Source organism: Erythrolamprus reginae, chromosome 1 (assembly GCF_031021105.1).
Source record: "Erythrolamprus reginae isolate rEryReg1 chromosome 1, rEryReg1.hap1, whole genome shotgun sequence".
In the NCBI taxonomy this organism is placed as follows: domain Eukaryota; kingdom Metazoa; phylum Chordata; class Lepidosauria; order Squamata; family Dipsadidae; genus Erythrolamprus; species Erythrolamprus reginae.
The window spans coordinates 131758289-131781750 of record NC_091950.1 but is presented as its reverse complement, the minus strand read 5'-3'; the positions used below and the strand labels follow the sequence as shown (position 1 = coordinate 131781750).

General features: G+C 37.4%; 1 protein-coding gene across 1 annotated transcript in view; it reads left to right on the top strand.

Annotated features, from left to right (window-relative positions):
• Positions 1 to 4333: 4333 nt before the first annotated feature.
• The window catches only part of LOC139174659 (mucin-5AC-like), a 95664-nt gene continuing 76535 nt past the window's right edge, over positions 4334 to 23462 (top strand). The window contains exons 1-6 of the mRNA XM_070765157.1: positions 4334 to 4435; positions 9974 to 10105; positions 17432 to 17503; positions 18395 to 18656; positions 18836 to 18950; positions 22354 to 22444. Coding sequence (XP_070621258.1) covers positions 4339 to 4435; positions 9974 to 10105; positions 17432 to 17503; positions 18395 to 18656; positions 18836 to 18950; positions 22354 to 22444 — 769 coding nt within the window. The 5' untranslated portion in view covers positions 4334 to 4338. The remainder of the gene's footprint in view (positions 4436 to 9973; positions 10106 to 17431; positions 17504 to 18394; positions 18657 to 18835; positions 18951 to 22353; positions 22445 to 23462) is intronic.

The following is a 23462-nucleotide window of genomic DNA, read 5'->3' as shown; positions in this document are numbered from 1 at the left end:
AGTACTTATTTAAGTATTTATATTGTAATTGTTTGGTAAGTTTTCATTGTTTTAAGTGTTTATAAACCCTTCCCACACAGTATTTATTTTAGATACAGTATTTAAATACAGTATTTACAATTTTAGATATTTTTTTTAAAAAAAAACCTGTCGATCGAGTTCGGCGAGCTGTTTAAATCTGCCGATCAACTTCCTCAGAAACCCACGAACCAGCGAAGATGTGTGAATGATTTTTCTCATTAATATTTCTTGAAAACCCGCGATGAAGTGAAGCCGCAGTAGGTGAAGCGCGGTATAGCGAGGGACTACTGTACTAGTATTGTTAATAAAATCCATCTATTTTAAGAGGACTTATTGCAAAAGCGCAGAACTAATTTAACCAAGTATTGTGGGGAAAAGAGCAATAGTTCTTTACACAAAGCCTAGAGCAGTGATAGCAAACCTTTTTTGGATTTGGTGCCAAAAGGGTGCACGCGCACATGATAGTATGTGCGGGTGTGCCCACAACCCTCCCCCATGCACACAATACACCCTGAGCTGCTCCCCCGTGAATTCACATGGGTCTCATTGAAGCCTCCAGACTTCCAGTAGACCTGTTGGGCCATTTTTCACCATCCTCAGGGTTCAGGAGGCTTTCCTGAAGCCTGGGGAGAGCAAAAATGGCCAAAAAGAAAGCCGAAAATAAGCTGCCCAGTGTGCATATATTCAGTGGAGCTGACATAGGGCAACACCTTCAGTGCCCTCAGATATGGTTTCACGAGCCACCTGTGGCACGGGTGGCATAAGTTCGCCATCATGGGTCTAGAGTAAAAATATTTACATTTCTACATATTATTATTATTATTATTATTATTATTATTATTATTATTAATTATTTATTAGATTTGTATGCCGCCCCTCTCCGCAGACTCGAATTGGAACTCTGTTTTTTTTTAATAAAAAGTTTTTTTTCTTCAAAATTGCCATTTATGCATCAATATATATACCCTAAAATTATATCAATAACATACATACTTATGAATTTTCTTTATACAATCAAGCAAAATTAAATATCCTATATTGCACCTATTTTTATTATCATTTAATAGTCTGTATATCTTCCTTTCCATCACACTCCCCTCAGTGGTGGATTCCTACCCATATGGTCCACTCTGCCATTCCTATAGCAGCCCGCCGATGGTGGCTCCAGTACCCTCTTTGCCAGGCCGTCATGCATGCCATCTTTTTTTGGAATTTTTTGCCCTTTTTTTGCTTTCTGCACATGTGTGGAAGCAAAATTTTGGGAGGGGACACTCATGTGCTTGATATTTTAGTGACTTTTTCTTCCGCAGATGTGCAGGAAGTAAAAAATCACGGAAATCAAGAGCATCCCCTCACAAGAATCTGCTTCCTGCACATGTATGGAAGCAAAATCACATGAGAGAATGCGTGTGCATGCATGCATGTAGCCAGCATACATGCATTGGAAAACATGGTGATGTGCATGCAGCGCACCAGTATCAAGGTAAGAAGAACCTGCCCCTGACTCCTCTCCCTACTGGAATCCTGTTTAGGCACCATGAAATTGGAGGGTTTAGACATCTAGACAACCCTGCCCCCTGCAAGAGTTTGTGACACCTGAATGGGATAAATGCATATAATTGTGTCTATGTCTATAGGCAAGGCTTCCTTTTTCTTTTCTGTCTTTTTGTCTTTCCTTTCTAACGAGCACCCATCAAGACAATCAACACCAAAGTGAACACTGAAGTAGCACCCAAAGATTCTTGAAATTAAATTTCTTTTAATCATGATTTTTAAATGGGCAAAATCTCATGAGATCTCAAATCTTCCAAGATGCACATGGCTTCAAGCGCAACTTAGGAAAATATTGGAAAGTGGACATTTTTGAACATCTGTGTCATCATATGAGATTTTATAATGTCCCCTTTTAATTGAACAGACTACCAGCCCCAATCTGAATACAGGTACTATATTGTAATATGTCTGGGAAGATATTATAAATTATTGTATTGATCAATACCAAGGGTCTGCAACCTTAAACACTTTAAGAGTCATTTGGAACCATTTCCCACAGAAAACACCAGGAGCCACAAAACCTGGGTAGCTGACACCAACTCAATGTCACCCACTCCCATCCAGTCACATGACCACCACCACCCCTCAGCCATACAGGCGGGGGTTCCTACTTACCGCTGCTACCGGTGTGATGTGTATGTAGCTTTGGGTGGTTGACTGGCATGTGTATGTATTCGGCAGGCATGTGCAAGCATCCGAACAACATCTGGCTTCTGTGCATGCACAGGAAGTGAAATCTCTCAAATGGCTGTGCAGCCGCGCAAGACTTTGCCAATTGGAAAATGGGGCTGTTTTGGTCTTCTAATTACCCCATCTAACATGACTGGAGGAGGAATTCTGGGAGTTGAAATCCACTAGTCTTAAACCTGTCAAGTTTCAAAACCTGTGTTAGGGATCGGGGTGCAAGGGTATTCAAACTTAGCAAGTTTAAAACTTGTGCACTTCAACTCCCATTCCTGAGCTAGCATGAATGGAAGAATAATTCTGGAAGTTGAAGTCCACAAGTATTAAAGCTGTCAAGTTTGAAGTTTGTAAAAAGTGTACATGGTTGTAATGCATGTTTGTAAAAAGTATTCGGAGACACTGGTATTTTATGAAAAAATATATAACTACACCATTTGGTTCAGAATACTTTTTTCCTTGTTTTCCACCTCTAAAATCTAGGTGAGTCTTATACTCCATGCATCTTATACTCTGAAAAATTGAATTTTCAATAAGGGGAAGAATCAAAGAAACTATGTTACAACCACAAAGACCCTATACAATGTCAAAAAGCTAATAATAAGTAAGTGAGTAAACAAAATGGCCCATTTTTTTACAAAAAAGAGTCCTCGGAGAGGGGCAGCATACAAGTTTAATAAATTATTATTAAATTATTATTATTATTTTTGCCATTCCCTAGCACCCAAGAGCTCTCTGCATGTGCGGGGGGGAGGGGGGCAGGACTTCAGGACAGCAAAAATGGCTGCATTCGGTGCACCGGGCCAGATTATCTCAGGGACCTCCTTATGCCGCATGAATCCTAGCGACCAGTTAGGTCCCACAGAGTGGGCCTTCTCCGGGTCCCGTCAACTAAACAATGTCATTTGGCGGGGCCCAAGGGAAGAGCCTTCTCTGTGGCGGCCCCGGCCCTCTGGAACCAACTCCCCCCAGAGATTAGAACAGCCCCCACCCTTCTTGCCTTTCGTAAGCTCCTCAAAACCTACCTCTGCCGTCAGGCATGGGGGAACTAAAATATTCTTTTCCCCCTAGGCTTCCACAATTTATGCATGGTATGTTTGTATGTATGATTGGTTTTATAACAAGGGTTTTTAGCTGTTTTAGTATTGGATTTTTACATTCTGTTTTTATCACTGTTGTTAGCCGCCCCGAGTCCACGGAGAGGGGTGGCATACAAATCCAATGAATAATAATAATAATAATAATAATAATAATAATTAAAAAAAAATGCACCAACATTTCCACAGTTTTTTAGGAGGGGGGAATGGTGCATCTTATACTCAAAAAATATAGTATACCTTTTAATATATTGTTTTCACCTTTACACAAAAATATATTTTTAAAGAAATTATCTAAATAATTAAAACATCTACATCTCCATTAATTTAGCATTTGACCTGCATTGTCTGGAAGTTTTTAAGAAACAGCTTTAATCGTTAGTCTCTTTCTATTTTTGTTCTGTAATATTGTTCTACCAGTAATGACTTACAGCATGTGAATTTATTTAAAAGGTTATTTAGAACCTGCGTATTCAGGATAGAACAACCCCACCCAATCTCTACGCATTATTAGGAGTCCAAGGTAATACTTGCAGTGCTCCCTCTTCATATGTTTCCTTGTGAACAAAATTCCCGAGGAGGAAGTTGGGTTAAGCAAAGGTGCCTGACCCAAGGTCATCTACTGAGCTCCTGTGTCTGGGAAAGAGCTTGAACATGGGCTTAGCCCAACCTCTTTGCCATTACCCCACCATGGCTCTCAGGAAGGGCAAGATCCTTGAATTGCGCCTTCTCATTAACCCTGTTAAATGGCAAAAGACATGATGAACTTTGCTTTTCGTTTCATCTGAGTTTCTTCAATGGTCGTAGCAACTCCAAATAAAATAAAATAGCATCATCTCACAACCTGTGCACCTGCTAAAGATTCTGAAACTCCACCTCTCTGGGAGCTTGTGAAACTATCTGGGAACTCAGCCAGAGTCCACATGCCTGCTGTATAAAAGGCATCAAAAGACAAGTGGCTTCTCAGAAGCCCGTCATAGGATACATGCTGCCAAGCTCCCCAGGCAGTATGGGGATAGGCAGGGGGACCCGAATATCATTATGGATACCCATGTTAATGATCATCTTAAGCCAACAGAAAGGTAGGAAACTTTAAGAGAAGTTCATTTCCTATCATTTGGAAGACATTCAGCGAATGCCTGGTTTCTTGAAGGTCTGATGATTTTACACTGTTTTCTTTGCTTTGCCTCATTAAATGTTATCAGGTATTAAAATGTTACACTTGAAAAACACTTGCCTGAGGTCTCCTATCAATCCAGCTTTTATTGACACACTGAGCAGTATCTTGATAGATAAAAATGATTAAAAGAAAAGAAAAACCAATAGTTAATGGAGCCAGTGCAATACGAAGCATAGAAAGTTAATGCTCTCTTTTATGTATATTTTTTTCTGCAAGAATAAATACGGCTTATCATATGTGAATGTGGAAAGTTACCAACTTGAGAAGGTTAATAGGGCAGATAAAAACACTCCATTGTTTAGGTGGCTCGTAATAAGATTGTTAAGCTCTTGAAGTCTATTGCAAAGTTCATGCTATTTTTGATGAATTAGAAATCCAACATTGAATTAATTGCATTTAAAAATCATCAGCCATTGAAGGAATGTGAACTTTATGGCCTCCTGGGATTGTGTACTGTATTGTAATTTATCAATCATTTTTGAAATAAGGAACAGACTTTTATTTCATACGATCTACAGAGACAAAGCACTTTGAAAAGATTATGTTCTGGGTGTTTTCCTAAACATCTAAGTTCATTTCTTAGAGAAAGTCAGGATGGAAATTATGAGGGTCAAAACTTTACATGTAAAAAACTGATTGAAACCATGACCAGAAATGTTTATCTTTAGTAGTATCTCGATTCATTATCTTCTTGGGAAAATACTATCCATCCCTTTCATACTTTAAATAAGTGCAGCTCTCTTTTGAAACTTCAGGGGCTTTGATTATATCAATAATTATGATTAATAGTGCCTCACAACAGACAGGGCTGTTTATGTAGGCTACATAATGGAATGGAATGTGCTTTATTGATACCTTAGCAAATCTGACTAAATTAAGATTCTATTTCCTTCTTTTGTTCATGCGTAAAAAGCATTAGGAGCAATGCCATTATTGCAAAACACTTTTACACAGGGTACTTCTCCTCGAGGTACTTGTAATAAGAAGATGATAGGAAGTTTTCCAAGAGACATAAAAGATGACAGAAGTTCATACTTTAATATGCGTCTGGTTTCAATATAAAATTCAGGACCATTGTGATAACATTGAATTTGATTAATATCAAAGAATATTGATTTGTTGGACTTAGATGGAATGAGGTTTTTTAGAATCAATCTAATAGTCATTTTGGATGGTAAATGATGTGTTAATGTATAAGTGTAAGGCTCAAAAGCGTAAAAAGAAAACATCTACTTTAGGTTCTTCTTTCTTCATTATTGTCATCATCATCACCACTATCACTACTCCTCTTCTTCATCATCATCATTGTTCTAATGCAGCATGTCAATCAGGAAAGACAGAAATATGCCATTCTATATAAACTAATAACATACTATAAACATACATGCACGTCCATTATTGTCTATTAATAAAATATATAAAATAGCTTACATTGTAAGTTATTTTGTATTAATAATAGACTTAAAACAAAATATTAATGCATTGTGCATGAATAGGGTTGTGCGTGTATACACACACACAAACACGCACACACATACACATATGTAACATATTTTTTGCTGATAATGAAAAGGAAGGGAGACTATTTCAGGCTTATTTGCCTTCATCGGGTAGCCATACCCTCCCTGGGATTTGAACCTGGAACTCTGCCTTGTATGCTAAATTCCTATGCTAAATTCTCTCAAACAATTGTTCAAGGGAAAATAATTGGAAGAGAAGAGAACAATATACTAAAAGCACATACATACATACATACATACATACATACATACATACATACATACATACATTATATTCAAACTTACAAAAAACTGATAAATAAATAAAGGGAGACTAATATAGATCTATTTCAAGCTATTTAGCTCTCATCAGCTAGCCATACCCTTCTAGGATTCAAACTATTTCTTTATAAGAAAGGAATAGAGCAAAAATATTTAGCAACATAATGTTCTTCTATAGGAGTAAAATCAGTTGAAAATGTTTAAGTTTAGGGGAATGGTTGACTAAAAGGTGACTCATACTAGTAAACTTTTAAATGCTCTTAAGAAAGAAGTTCAAGAAAGCGTTTCTTCCTTCTCGTGTATTAGAATAGAAATATTCAGTGAAATGCACACATGACAATTGAAGAAAGACTAAGGACAGTATTTCACCAGCACCTGGCACACAATTATGGAACGTAATGTTACACACCAAAAGAATTGTCATTGTCTCAAAATAGTTGTAGACTTCCAGGTTCGGAGGCAGCACAAATTAAATTTCTATTTGTAGGATGAAAACAGAGGAAAGAGGTCCATTAACCTTGTTCTGGAAGCATCTTACTGAGCATAACTGGAATGATGGGTGGTAGACTAAAACATATTACTCAAATTTGAATACTACTGAGTTCTAGATGGAACAGACTTCAACTCTCAAAACTTACTTTTATAACATTTTTTTAGATGTTCTACATACCTAGCAAGTTATTCCAATGGCTATAATTATTATGACCAAGTTCATGAAGCCAAAGGGAGAAAGAAAAAAACTTACTTTGAAATATGGTTTATTTAGGACCAATAATGCCAAGAGGGGTTGCAAAAACATGTAACAAGACTCTTGGTAGATTGTTTCCAGTCTTCTTTTCGTACAGATTAGAAAAACTGAAATCAATTCACTGAAAGAGTAGTAGATCCTTGGAACAAACTTCCAGCAGACGTGGTTGGTAAATCCACAGTAACTGAATTTAAACATGCCTGGGATAAACATATATCCATCCTAAGATAAAACACTGGAAATAGTATAAGGGCAGACTAGATGGACCATGAGGTCTTTTTCTGCCGTCAGTCTTCTATGTTTCTATGTTTCTAATAGGGTTTTAGTGAGTTTTGACTGTTGGGAAATTTCACTAATTTTAAAGAAGCTGCCAAGTATATATTGAAATGCATGAATAGCCATAGCAGAGGAGAGAGAGAGAGATTAAATTGGAGGAGTTACAAATTGTCATACTTATATACAGTGATCCCCCGATCATTGCGAGGGTTCCGTTCCAGGACCCCTAGCAATGATCGGGTTTTCGCGAAGTAGCGCTGCGGAAGTAAAAACACCATCTGTGCATGCGCAGATGGTGTTTTTACTTCCGCAGAGCTAGCGAGGAGCCGAAGATTGGGGTTCCTGGGAAGGGGACTCAGCTGGGAAGCGGCGCTGGGGTTTCCCCACCACCCACGCAAACTCCTCGCTGCCGCTCACCCGCCCTTCGCCCGCCCACGCCGTTCGCTCGCGCCGCTTCCCAGCTGAGTCCTGAAGCCAATTCGCTTCAGGACTCAGCTGGGAAGCGGCGCGAGTGAACGGCGTGGGCGGGCGAAGGGCGGGCGAGCGGCGGGCGCGCGGGCAGGCAGGCGGCTTCCCAGCTGAGTCCTGAAGCCAATTCGCTTCAAGACTCAGCTGGGAAGCGGCGCGAGCGAACGGCGTGGGCGGGCGAAGGGCGGGCGAGCGGCGCGCGGGCAGGGAGGCGGCTTCCCAGCTGAGTCCTGAAGCCAATTCGCTTCAGGACTCAGCTGGGAAGCGGCGCGAGTGAACGGCGTGGGCGGGCGAAAGGTGGGCGAGCGGCAGCGAGGAGTTTGCGTGGGCGGTGGGGAAACTCCTCGCTGATGCCCGCCGCTCGCCCTCCCGCCAGCAAGAGGGGGAAGACCCAGGGAAGCCACCCAGCAGCTGATCTGCCCGGCGCCATCTACGCATGCGTGCCCATAAAAAAAAGGGCGCGCATGCGCAGATGGTGTTTTTACTTCCGGGTTCAAAAATCACCATATAGCCGTTTCGCAATGATTGGGATCGCAATACCCGGGGGATCACTGTAATATCAAATTGATCTGCTACTGCTAGGATTCTCAGTGTACAGTGGTACCTCGAGATACGAGTTTAATTCGTTCCGGACCTGGGCTCTTAAGTCGAGCAGCTCTTATCTCGAACGACTTTTCCCCATAGGAATTAATGTAAATAATTTTAATTGGTTCCAGCCCTCAAAAAACTCACAAAGTTAGTCTAAATTATGCAGAAAGACATGTTTTTAATGAAGAAATGTACATGTACATATAAATGAATAATGAAGTTTCTTTCACTTAACTTGTAAACTTTCTTAAACTTTTAAATTTACATATGTTCAACTTCTCTGCCACCCAATCCTGTAGGACAGAGGTCCCCAACCCTTTTTGCACCAGGGACCGGCTTTAAGTGATCAAGAGAGGAATGGGTGAATGAATGGACGGAGGGTGGGAAGGAAGGAAGGAAAGAGGGAAGGGACAGGAACAGAGGAAGGAAGCAAGGAAACTTATGAAAGGGGAGAGTAAGAGAGGAAGGAGTGAAGGGAGGGAGGGAGGGAAGAAGGTGGGAAGGAGAAAGAAAAGAAGAAATAGAGGAAGGGAAGGTAAAAGAGAGAAAGAAAAAGAGCAAGAAAGAAAGCAAGAAAGAAAGAAAGAAAGAAAGAAAGAAAGAAAGAAAGAAAGAAAGAAAGAAAGGGGGAAGGGACAGGAACAGAGGAAGGAAGCAAGGAAACTTATGAAAGGGGAGAGTAAGAGAGGAATGAGTGAAGGGAGGGAGGGAGGGAAGAAGGTGGGAAGGAGAAAGAAAAGAAGAAATAGAGGAAGGGAAGGTAAAAGAGAGAAAGAAAAAGAGCAAGAAAGAAAGCTGCAAGCACCCCCCCGAGCCCCCCAGGCCGGCTGCAACCTTTTAAAACACGCGCGCCGCTTCGCAGCTGTCTCCTGAAGCCGAACGCGGAAGTTAGTGTTTGGCTTCAGGAGACAGCTCCTTGGCGCTTGTATCTCGAATTTGGGCTTGTAAGTAGAACAAAAATATCTCTCCCCTCCCAGCTCTTATCTCGAGTTGCTCTTAAGTAGAGCAGCTCTTATGTCGGGGTTCCACTGTATTTTGTATGCCTTGTGAACGGATATGGCTTTCAAAATAAGGAGGCCAAAACATCGAAATGCTTCACAGAATATGTCTAGAAAGCTTTCCTTTCTTGCTTTTAGACAGCAAGCCAAAGAACCATTTTATAGCTGAAGGAGAAATGAACTGCCCATAAAGGAGAATATTTGTAGCTCAGGAGTTAAATGAAGGGTCCTTGGTACTCCTGATATTAATTAGTTTGGATCAGGAAATGTCTGCAAGAAAACAACCAAGGTCAGAGAGCACCAAAGACCCCTCATAAATGAACTAATTATGACTTTAGGCACTTGTTTCTCTATTGTGAATTCTAGAGAATTCCTCGGAGAGGGGCAGCATACAAATCTAATAAATTATTATTATATTTCACTGAATATGTTTAACTGATTTAAGTGCTGATTGATGAACAGAAAAAAATATATCCCAGAGAATAAATAAAATACTAGAAGGACAATAATATTTTGCAGAATTTGTTGCAGGTGGATTTTTCTTGTGAATTAATGCTTTGCTTTTCTCGTTATTGTTGCAGTACGTGCTCAGTTTGAATATCAGCAATCCCAGTACGATGACCAGCAATCTCAATCCCAGTATGAAGATCAACCATACCAATATATGGACCAACAGCCTTTCCATCCTGAGGAGCAGCAGCAGACACATGTCTGTAGGTATCTATAACATTATATACAGGGCTGAGCAAAAAGGTGAAAAATAAGAATGCATGGCCCCACATTTCTATTGATCTTTCAGGAAGAGAAGCAGATTTTGCAGATTGATATTTTTGATTGAGCAACATGATGTAGACACAGAAAGCATTGGGCTCTCTCTTAGAATAGCAGTATGATTAAAGGAGAAGCCTGATTAAAGAATGATTAAATGATTAAGATCTGGAGACAAAACTATATGAAGAACTGTTGCAGGAACTGAGTATGGCTAGACTGGAGAAAAGAAGGACTAGGAGTGACATGATAGCAGTATTCCAGTAGTTGTGCGGCTGGCACTAAGAAGAGGGAGTCAGCCTGTTTTCCAAAGAATCAGAACACAAGAGAAGAAATAATTGATGGAAACTAATTAAGGAGAGAAGCAACCTAGCACTAAGGAGAAATTTCTTAACAGTGAGAGCAATTAACTAGTGGAATAGCTTGCTTTCAGAAGTTGTGGGTGTTTGTCATGGTTTTTAAGAAAAGACTGACAGCCACCTGCCTAAAATGGTTTAGGGTCTAGACTAGAAGACCTCCAAGGTCCCTTCCATCCCTATTCTGATTATGCACAGAGGAGAGAGAGGACAAATGCTATCAGACCAATAGCAAAGCATACCATGTCAAATCACTCTTCTCTTTACACAGTGGTAAGAAACTAGTAGAGCCAGTAAGATCCAACCCCTTGCCAAAACAGTCCTGTCCATTCATAATTACACAGATAGAAGATGGCATAGCCAACATTGCAGTACTACGAATATCTCATGCGCTTCATAGGAAACCCCAAATCCTAGCTGTTTGGAAAACTAGAACAAGATTGGAATGATTGAAATCTTCACCTGAGTGATAAGATCTAAATGTTTGTGCTGGAGAGAAATGAACAAGTGCTGAAGCTGGGTGAATGCTTTGCCGATTTAATGACAAAAGAAGACATTTAAAATTCAAAAGGAGACAAAAGGGACTCTAAAATGGAGTGAGCGGCTATCTAGCAATTGGAAATACCATAGAGAGAATTAAAGGAACAAGTTTAAAAGCTCAAATTTGAGGATGTCTTTATAATTGGACTTGGTGGAAGTTTAAAAGATTGAAAAATAATTTTAAAAAATTGAAGAAAGTATAAGTGCTAAGTGGACTTAAAATATTTTGGAGAATTTTGTAAAAGAGCTATTTTTTTTATATTGGGAACATAATGCTATCTACTGGTTAAAAGAAAATATTGCAACAGACTGTGGAAAGCTTGAAATAGCTGACAAGTTGGAAACTGACTTTGCCCATAAGAAGGTAACAAGGATTTTGAAAGGACTTGAAAGCATTAGTTGTTGTGCTAGTGTGTTTGATAGTGCACTGTTTTGGTGATCAAAGCTAAAATGATTTTGAACTGGATTGGACTGAAATACAAAGATATTACATGGACTTAATCTGCAAGTAAAAAAGAATCTATGATTGAACTTTGTGAATTGTGAGCTTGACAAGATGGAAGCATGTATCTATGAGGAATTGACTGGGATGTTAAAATATGAAGACATAAAACTTAACTTTTGGAAATCAGAGGTGAAAATAAAATAAAAATGAATTTACAATGATGGAAAAGGAAAAGGAAGAAAAGGAAGACCAATGAGATCACACAGATGAAAAAGGGACTGAAAATAAAAAAAAACAGATTAATGATTACAGTGGGATTCACAGTGATAAGAAAAGAGAAGGAGGGGAGCTTTGATATCAGAAGAAACAATTAAAAAATAAGAGGGTAATAAAGAGAAGAGACTAGGAGGAATTGATAGCAGACACAAATAAAGGAATTTGTAAAAAAAGAAAGTATTGCATAAAAATAAAAGAAAGAAAAAGAAAGAGTTAAAAGAAGGAGTTGAAAAAGGAAAATCTACAAGAAGTGGAAGATCAAATGAGAATGGATGAAAAGGGAAAGGTCAATAGAAAGGGAAAAAAATGAGGATTATTATTTTATATTTAATCATGTCAACACTATTAGTTGTGTACAAGCATGTAAAATTAATCAACATAATCATTAAAAGCTTTTTATAAGTTAATAATTCTATGTGAGATTGGTACACGATGGTTTGAATTAACTTTTGACAATGAAAGGGAAAAATAATAAAGAAAAGAAGGGAAATAAATTAGACTAGAGTTGACCAATTATTGGAAGGTTATAAAATTTGAATAATCACTACTTTTCTTTATAAGATTTGTTTAATAAAAGATTTGTATAACTTAGAAAATTTATTTAATGTTGAAAAGGATTTAGATAATTACTGAAATTGTTGGAATGTTGTAAGAGCTGTATCATGTTGTAAGAGCTGTATCATTTTTAAGGGTCCTTATATAAGATTATATACTTTATAAATTGGATTTTGTGTTGTAGAGATTTTAGATAATTAGGAGTTCTTTTTTCTTTACTATTGTTTATTGGGAAGTTGGTAATGTTATTAACCAGTGGATAGAAGTGTAGTGATGACATTAGAATTTATTTAAATATGGAGAATGAGTTAAAATTTAAAAAAGAGTAATAAAGTTGAAAGGGAGATATGACATGGGAAAAGAGATCAGAAATTTAGGGCATTTAGAAATGACAGAATATTTTTAAAAAATTAGGAGTAAAGATATAAATTGAGGTAAGGGAGGAGTATGGCCTAAAATTAAGAGATACAAGAGATAATGTGAATGTCTGCAAGATAAGCTATAGTGATTGGTTTGGAAGAAAAGTCCAACTTTACCAGGAGGGACTCGCAACCCACAATCTCTGGAGCAATGAGTCTACGTAAGCCAAGGCTCTCCCTGGCTATAATAGCCACTCCTCCCCCACTTCCCTGGGGTCGAGGCTGATGCCATATCTGAAACCCGGCTGGGCAAATTTCAGAGAGAGGAACTCCTCCCTCCGGGCCCAGCCAGGTTTCAGTTACACATGCCAGGTTGACCTCCTCATCCAGGATCAGATCCCGGATGAGGAGAGCTTTATTTACCACCGACCTGGCATTGAGTAGCAGCAGCTTGAGCCCAGGGCCAGAATTAACTCATCACCAGTGCCCAGGGTTGGGTTCACAGAGCCGGAACAATGTTAGCTGTGGATCGAGGAGGACGCCCAAGTTGCGAACCCACTCTGAAGGGATCAATAATCCCCCCCCCCAGGGTAATGGATGGACAGATGGAATTGTCCTTGGGAGGCAAAACCGACAGCCACTCCGTCTTGTCTGGATTGAGTTTGAGCTTGTTGACACCCATCCAGACCCCAACAGCCTCCAGGCACCGGCACATCACTTCCACTGCTTTGTTGACTGGACATGGAGTGGAGAAGTTGGTATGAAGTTAGGGTTTTGAATTGCTCATCTGTTAACTATAAAATGGATTAGGAAGAGGAAGTAGAAATGAAGGGGGCAGAGGGAGGCAAATAGGAAAGAGGGAAGAGGGAAAGAGGGAAAAAGAAGGTAGAATGAAGAGAGGGAGAGGGAGGGGAATAGTATGAAATATAGAAGGAAAACAGGAGAAAAATACAAAAGGTGCAAATTTAGCATATTTGTTTATAGCATTTTGGACAGAAATGTATAATTATGTATATTTTGATATTATGGTATATGTATGGATGTTTATGTAAAGATGGTGAAAAAATTTAAAAAAATCTTTAAAAAATTATTTAGTACACAGATGATCATCCAGATTCCATCATTGCATTTGTGCCACCAGGAAGTTAAAATTAAATTAAATTAAATTAAAATTTCCTAATATATAATGTCCACCTTCCCCCATCTCTCCTTTTCCCATTTTGTAATGTGAACTCATTGTTTTGAGCCCAACTACTACTACATTTGCTTCATCACCTATGCATAATAGCCCTTCAGATATGAAGATGGCAATCATATCACCTATTAATCATCTTTCTCTCAGGCCAATGGAAAGTGGAATGGAACAGGAATGTGGGCATCATCCCAAGGTATAAGAAGACAAGAACTTGCAGATTCTGTTAGAGCTGGGCATTATTTGAGCTCAGTTGGCAAGAAGAATCATAAACACAGGCATTTAGCAACCAGTTTCTCTCTCCTAGTAAGACTTCAATCTCTTTAAAGTGAGATGATAGAAAGAAGGTCTAAATAGCAAGATGTTTAACAGTAGAAAGAAGCCTGTAGAAAGAAGCAGGCAACAGCTTCTTCCATCATCTTTCCATATATATGTAGAACATGTTATATAACAAAGACATTACCAGGCTCAAAGTATCACTGAGAAAAAGGCAACTTTCTTTTTGTTGGGGAGAAAATATTTAGGAATATGCTTGCAAATCCAGTCAAACAATCTTGTTTTCTTACTTCCCTCCATGGGTCCTTTTAATTGTTTTTGTGATTGGCAGATGTCCATCACACTAAAAGCAAAATTAACAGTTCACCTAACTTCAACGTTTACTTTATGCAAATAATTACACATCCTGCAGCTGTTCTTTCCATTTAAAATGAAAGTGGAATCTTCCAAATGAAAGTTTGGCTAGCTAGGAAAAGAACAGCAAAAACTATGTTTCTTTATGATGGGGTATTGAAAATTAAATTATGTTTACAATGAAGTATTATTCATTTTCATCAGTTGAGCAGCATACGTACAAACCATATAGGCATTTAATCTAAAACTGTACTCAAATAATCTTGTTGAACAAATATATTGTATGCATGGGTGGATATGTAAGCAATACACCCATGATAGTAATTTACACCTGTGATAGTAAGTAATTACTTAGCCTTTTGATATTTGTCATTACATCCCTTCCAATTTTAAAAAAAAAAACTCTATATCTCTTTGGCTGTATTAAGAAAGGTTTGGATAGAACTATTAAAGAATCATTAAAGTTGACAAAATTAAAATAAGATTGAGGCATATATTATGCCTGTTAAAATACAACATTTAAGATATGTCTTTATCTGGGAAATAGATGGATTTTTTTTTCTTGGTTCAGCTCTAGATTTTGACCAATATTATCATGTGTGGGATTCAGCCAGTTCGGACCGGTTTGGGTGGACCAGTAGTGGCAACCTGTGGGCCTGCCTACCTGCCCAGGTGCAATCCCGCCTTAAATTGCTGTGTTTTGTGACACCACATGCATGCATTGATGTAGCGTGCAAGAGTGAATTGCCATGTTTTTTTATAGATCTTGCAAGTGCGCGCACTCACATTTTCAATTCTGGGTGAACCGATTATTAAATTATGTGATGCCCACCTCTGAATATTATCTACAAATCTACTTCAAATTTTCCAGTCAGTTTTTTCCACATATATTATGAAAAGAAACATCAAGAGGGGCCTTAAATTAATTTAAGGCATGCATTTCATTCAATTCACATTTTTTACAAGATTGAAATCAACTCAACCTGAAGCCTCCATTAAATCATTAAACCTTTCAACCATAGAAAAGCTATACTACCACAGTCATGTGGCTCCCAATAGTAAGGACTGGTTCTTAAGTTTTATAGATAAATAGCAAACATGAGTTGCTCTGCAAATGGAAAGGTGGAGAAATCGTGCATGATTCTTATGATAAATAGATTAGGGTGTGATGAAAAACAAACTTGGTAACTGCTTATTGGCAAGCAACCACACTTAACAACTTCTGGGTGGATTAAGACCACAGTGCATGAAAAAATAATTTAAAAATGCTTGGAGCAGTTTATGCTTATGGGCCTGATCAGGATTTTCACTTGTTGGTTTCTTCCCATATTTCAAAAAATTCATGATAATATCCTTTGGTTGAGCAGCCCTGTATTTGATGGATCAAGACTCGTTTCCTCATACAAAATTCAATGAGTCACTATTTCAGTAATGATTTAAGTTCCTGGTTCAAGCTTGTCAACAAATATATTTTTTAAAGAAAAACATTTTATTAGGATTTTGAAATACAATAGAAGTATAAAAAGAAAAAAACGGAAAGTAGAAAAAAGGAAGAAAAGTGAAAAAAGAAAAGAAAACAATTTGGACTTCTGCCCTTTTTTCTGTTGTGTAATTGCAATCGGCAGAAAGAAATATTTTTTAAAGATAATCACATTTTGCTAACAATTGAAATACTGTTCCACCACCAATTTATAAAGAAATTTAAGTGCAGAAAAATTCATTTTCCCCCATTTTGATACTGCACAATGGAATGAAAATGTTTGCCAACATGGCTACTTTTATATAAGACATCACATTACTTTCATAACTAAGCTTACCTATTGAAGACAAATTCCCATAATTTTAGCACTGATTATTATTTCATATGGTAACATTGTAGGTACAATATGAAACTTTACAGAGTTTTATCAGAATTGTATTTGAATGATATATTACTATTTTCTCTATTTTTTTAATTTGAAACCTTTGTTACAAGAGTTTTCATATTAGTTATGTGCATATTTATTAAGCAAAAGATCCCACTTAAATTCAAATTAACTTAAATTATTACCAGGAAATTCAGAAAGCTTTCAACTGTCAAATTTGTTTTCTTATTTATTTAAAATAAATAAAAGCTGCCCATCTCATTTACAGACCCCTCTGGATGGCTAACATGCACTAAACATTGGTAAACATTAAAATGATAAATAATAAATAACAACAATAGTAACAACAATAAAAAATGGGGAGGAAGGAAGCATGAAATACCTCAGGGAAAGTTAGAGTCATCTCTTAATCTAGAGCAGGGTCCCAAAACGTTGCAATTTTAAGACTTGTGGATTTCAACAAATTCTCCATAGCTGGCTGGAGAATCCTGGGAGTTGAAGTCCACAAGTCTTAAAGTTACCAAATTTGAAGATCTCTGATCTATAGCCACCTCCAGAATGGTACAATCTTGTTTGGGCCAAGGCCAAGTTGCAGAGCCAGTTCTTCTGCCCTTGTGAAAGGTCAGGAATGTGGATATAGATCTCACCTTGGAAGGCATGATGTTCCAAACAGTAGGAGCCATGGCAGAAAAGGCTCTTCTCCTGGTCATCTGGACTTCAATTTGATGAAGAAACTATAGTTATTCCTTCAACCTGCACTTTAAGAATTACACTGTATTCTTTGGCATTCCAATTCAGAACATTCCAATTATTCGGCTAATCAAAGAATGAAAGACCTGATGAAATAAATATTAAACATTTATAAATATTAGAGTTGCCTTGAACTGCAAGATAGGCGAAAATAAATTTGCTCATAATAGAAAGAAATAAAATGGATTTTATTTGGATTTAAAGAGAGAAATGTCAGTAGAAAATGTAATCATTAGTGAGGTTTAGAAATACTTTGTGGCATTGCAAAAACGTTGGTCTTATAATAGAATTCTTTTCTTTCAGATTTTACCACATTAGCTCCCTCAGGTCCTGTGAGCATGAATCCTGCATTGAGAACAACAATGGCTATCAAGAGTAAGTTGGTCAAAGATAATATTCTTTTAAATTTTTTAAAATATATTTTATTATTTTCAGAGACAAAACAAAACAAACATACATAAAACTACAAAACAAAACACATAACAAAAAAGGGAGCTGCAATCGCTCCACTCAAAATAGAAGTCTCCATAATAAGGAAAGAAAACTTTTGTTAATTAGATCATTTCAAAGGAAAGAAAACACCTACTTCATATCTCTATTTATATACATTTCAGAATAGTAAATTTATATAATCTTGGATTCATTGAGAATTTCTTCTATTCAACCAAATATAGACCCTATCCCAGATTTTGTAATGTTTTTATATCGTAAATATAGTTTTGGATTACTTGCTCCATATGAATTGTTGAGTTCGTATCAGTAATGTGATCTCAGAGTGAAAATAGAAAACTTTAACGTTAATTAGGAACAGAGCAACCAAAAAGAAGGGTGGAAGGGAAGGATGATGGCAAATAGCAACAAATAATCACACTGAAATGTTGCCATACTTCATGTGAATGATTAAGGCTATGTAATCTAGAGAAAACAGCCGTTTGGTGCAATGGTTAAGGCATCAGGCTAAAACTAGAAGACTATGAGTTCTAGTCCCACCTTAGGAACAAAGCCATGAGCCAGTCACTTTTTCTCAGCCCTGGGAAGAAGGCAATGGAAAACCACTTCCAAACCCACCCACCCTTTCCAAGAAAACAATGATTTATCCAGGACCTTAGGCAGTCTCAAGTAATCGGTCATGATTGAAGGGGTAAAAAAGACATCTTAGAGGAGTGGATGAGAAAATAAATGGGTGGATGAGGGGATGGGTTGACTGAGGTGGCTAAAGAGGGTAGTCTTGAACAAAACATTTTACATATTACTTTGAATCCACAGCTGGAAACTCAGCTCATAATCATAGAGTGTGTAGCACTTGGGGCAATTTCCACTTCAAGAACTTTGATGGCGATATCTATCAGTTTCCTGGACTCTGCAATTATGTCTTTGCATCCCATTGCAAATCCTCTTATGAAGACTTCAATGTGCAAATAAGACACCTGGTGATTAAGAATGTTACCGTTATAAGCCATGTTGTTTTAAAACTTGATGGAGTAGCTGTTGAACTGACCTCAAATTCCATTACTGTCAATGAAGAACCGTAAGTTTCATTATTTAAACAAATATATTTTTGTTATTTCAAAGCCACAAATTCCAGTCACACCAGGAGGAAGAATGTCATTTCATGTATTGTTTGTATTTCAGTTTGACATTTGCAGATGAGATGTTTCCTGTAAGTGAATGTCTATAACTTTCAGTTGCAATATGCTTTATTTCCAGGGTTCAGTTGCCTTACAGCCACTTAGGGATTCAGATGGAGAGAATCTCAGATTATCTTAAAATCCAAGGGAAATTAGGAATTACACTTTTGTGGAATCAAGAAGACAGCCTTATGGTAAGAACCCTATTCTAGATATGGCAAGAAATTCCTATTATGATTTTGGAAATGACTTGTGGATATTTGCTTACATACATACATTATGTCTGTCTTTCTGTTTGTTTGTCCATCCACCCACCCAGATGGCAGATTAGTGAGCTATACATATGGATTGTTTCCTTAATCAATGTTCTTAATTGCATGTCCTTGAAAATATCTTTGCACAATTAGATAATAAAAGTATAACTATCAGGCTAGAACGATCAGATCTAAGTTTCAAAAATCTGGATGATTACTTAGATGGAAGCAAAAACGGAAAAGTTTTCTACATTCCACTGCTGTCATTTAGTGATTAAATTTTGTAGCCCAAAATTATGAGCCTTAATAATACAGCATTTAAATAAGGCTGTCTTTTAATAAAGTGTAAGGAAGTTACTAATTATTGTGGCAGTGTTGCACTTTCTTTGTTGTGGCAGTTTTAACTTTTTATTTATTTCAGAATTAAAGAATAATCCATTAACTCAAGGGGTTCTGTAACGAGTTTGCTGGGTTTTGCTGTCACCACCAAAACTTTTCCTAATTTGGAAACAAGTGTGTTTTTTCCCTCTGTCTAGAGGTTATATGATTAGAATGGAATCTGTAGAACATGCAGAAGGGCACAGTAACCTCTTTAATGTTTTAAAAAGAAACAAATGTTTTTTTAAATTCCTAATGTTGAGCATCAGAACCTTTCTTCTCTCATGGGGAGAAAATGCTAGCAAATGCCATTGTTCTCATGATGATTCGGAAGGTCTCCTGCTTCAAATCACATAATTCAGTGAAGAGCCTTCCAAACCATCACAAGAATGGAAATGGGCCCTGTATGAAGGATGGAATGAGGTGACACAAAGACCTTCATGAAGGATGGAACACCACAACAGGTGTGGAGGGGCAGAGAGGGGTATTTCAAATGCCAGTAGGTGCCAGGCTTCCGAGGGCCTCCCCCACTGCCTGAGGCACTCCCACGCAGTGACTCAATTACATGCACAATGATTGCATCAGTTAGATCTTAGATTGTGGCCAGGTGAGCAAAATGGTCATGTGGATGGCTTAGTAATGATTACAATGAATTATGACCAGAAAGTTGGACTTAGCTGCTATTATAAGTACCTTTAGTCTCATTTCATTTATTTCTGATCTCTTTTCTTGTTGATTCTTCAGGACTTGTCTCATTTAATTTGGTATTTGACAATATTTAGACATGTTGCCAAATTAAATTTATGCCTCAATGAATGAGACACAGCAACATTGATGACTTCTATTCTGGGATGACTTCAAGGAAATGTTTGGGAAGGTTCATTTCATTATAAATAGATCCAGTACATAATCTGAGGGTCCTCTTGGACTTAAGATTCCTGCTTGAGGAGTAGGTGTCAATCATGGCAAAGAGGCCTTTCCTCAACTTTGTACCAATTGTATCCCTTCCCTAATGAGAAGTTCTTATTTCTTTCACTCATACTCTGGTAATCTCCTGTATGGACTACTGCAATGTGCTCTACATATGGCCACCCTTGAAAAATGTTCATAAGTTTTCAGAAGAATGTGGTGGCATGTGCTGTCTCTAGGAGTTGTGCATGTAACACTTCTGTTATGTGAGCTGTCTGTTTGCTTCTGAGATCCATTCAAGATATTGGCTATCACTTTTAAGGCCCTTCAGAGAATGGGACCATACTTTTTAAATTTATTTTGTTTATATATTTGTCAAAATGTGTTCAACATAATAGGCATGGTATAAAGATAAACAAAAGCAAAGTAGGTATAGGTAAATTTGGACAATAGGACAGTAGGACAGGGACCGTAGTCACAATGGTGCGCTTATGCACATCCTTTACAGACCTCTTAGGAATGGGGTGAGGTCGACTGTAGACAGTCTAAGGTTAACGTTTTTGGGGTTTGAGGAAGTTTGAGGAAGAAACCAGAGAGTCAGGTAGTGCATTCCATGCATTGATCACTCTGTTGGTGAAGTTGTATTTTCTGCAGTCAAGTTTCAAGCAGTTTACATTGAGTTTGAATCTATTTCGTGCGTGTGTGTTGTTGCTGTTGAAGTATTCATTGACCAGAAAGACATTGTGGTAGATGATTTTATGAACTACATTTAGTTCAGATCAAAGGTGACATGGCTCTAGGTTTTCTAAGCCCAAAAGGTATTCTGTTGTGAGCAGAGGAGTGGAGGACCCTTCTGATTAAATATTTCTGGATATATTGTATTAATGCCCGATATATAGTGCAGGTTACAGATGGGACTATCTCAATTACTTTGATGCAGCCCACCTGGTTAGATTTTGTTTGTTTGTTTGTTTGTTTTTTGATTTGATTTGATTTGTATGCCACCCCTCTCCATAGACTCGGGGCGGCTAACAACAATAGTGAAACAATATGAACAAATCTAATATTTAAGTTAATTTTTAAAACCCTTATTTAAGAAACCAATCATACACACAGACATACCATGCATAAATTTTATAAGCCTAGGGGGAGGGGATATCAACTCCCCCTGGAGATTAGGACTGCCCCCACCCTCCTTGCCTTTCACAAACTCCTTAAAATTCACCTCTGTCACCAGGCATGGGGAAATTGATTCCCCTGGGCCGTTTCCGCTTTACATGTGGTTTGTATGAGATGTATGATTGTTTTTTATATTAAGGGTTTTTAATTGTTTTAACCATTGGATTTGTACTGTTTTGTTGTTGTGAGCCGCTCCAAGTCTCCAGAGAGGGGGGGCATACAAATCTAATTAATAATAATAATAATAATAATAATAATAATAATAATAACCATCGTGATGGTTGCACTTCCCGACATCTTTTATTATCGTTTTACTTTTGTTTTAATACTGTTTTTTTACCTTTGCTTTTAACCATGGTTTTTTTAAAAAATGTGGCTGTGTGGATTATATTTGTAAACTATCCAGAGTCACTCAGGTAAGATAGATAGTATATTTAATTAATTTTAATTAATTTGATTAATACATTGAAAAAGTTTAACGTTAACCAAATATTAATGTCTTATGACGTAGGTTTGATAAAATAAGTCATAATTAATATTAAATACAATGTATTGCTCAAAGAAATATCAGAACAAAAGTTTTCTATCATCGGTTTTAATTGTATCATAGGAAAAGGGAGCAATGGCCTATTTATTTTGAACAACACTATGAGAGACAAAGGCAAGCATTGGATGTAATAGGAATTCAAAAGTAAGAAAGAAAACAGAATTCCACTATCAGATCTTAAACACTAATCCAAATGAACTTCATTTTAATCTTTACACATGTTCATCTCTATACTTGTTTACCAATGTTATATATAAGTTGTCAGTTCTTAACTTTCATTCTTAAAATTCTAGATATTCACTATAGTTACATTATTTTGTCTTGTTATAGCTGGAACTAAATGAGAAATATGCTAATCAAACTTGTGGCCTTTGTGGTGATTTCAATCAAATCCCAATCTACAATGAATTCATTTCCAACAGTAAGTGGCAAAATAGCAGAAAATAGCTGTTTTTATTGCTTTTGTAGTCGCATCTCAATTCATTTGTAGGACAGGATTTAATTTGACAAGTGCCATTGAAAGATAATTGATTTGACAATATTAAAGTACACAACTGTACTTTACAGTTATGTCATATAAGGATTAAGATAATTGAAATAACCACTTCCAAATCCGAAAGAATCCTAGGTTTGTTTCTTTATCATTTGCTTTTTCAGAACTAATAAAGTATTCCATGCCTCTTTTAAACCTGGATTTCTGCTTTTCACTTCAACCTGAAAAAAGAGCTGCTAAATTTAATGTGGTCACAGGTGTACGAATAATGGGTCTCTCTTGCAAGGAGCTAGGGCTCAGATTAATCTGTGTTTCTCTACCTCATGCTAGTAGAGAATTCTGGGAATTGGACTCAACATGTTTTAAAGTCACTGGGGATGAGAAATATTGAGCTAAATGCAAGGACTGGCTGAAAAGTTACTTTTTCATCATCCCAATCATAGTTATGAAGGGTCACTAACTATATGAAATTTGGCAAGTTTGTAAAGTAAAAGAAAGCTGAAGTCAGCTCATAGTCACTGTCCAGGTTTCACTTGGTTTAATGATTGAATTCTAATTGTAGCTACTAAACAAGGATAACCTGTAATGACAGCTTGGAAGAGAATTAATGCATAGGCATAAGATAAAGATCGATGCTTCATAGAAGTGAATTCAAGAAGCATCATTCGCAGGGTGGTCTATGAAGAGGAAGGTTTATAAAAACAAGTCAAGATGGCAATCAAAACGGTAAGGCTTCAGACATGTGGTTACTGCTACCATCTTGACTTTTAGTTCCTTGAAACAGCACCGCTAAGTGTTTTCCAAAGCTGAGGGGACTTTAACTCTTTATAAGGGAAACAGAGATTGGTCTAATTAACCTCATCATATTGCCTAGGATCAGATTGTTTTCATATCATGCAGACTGATTATGTTTCTTGGACCTCTTTCTCAGATTTATTTCACACCG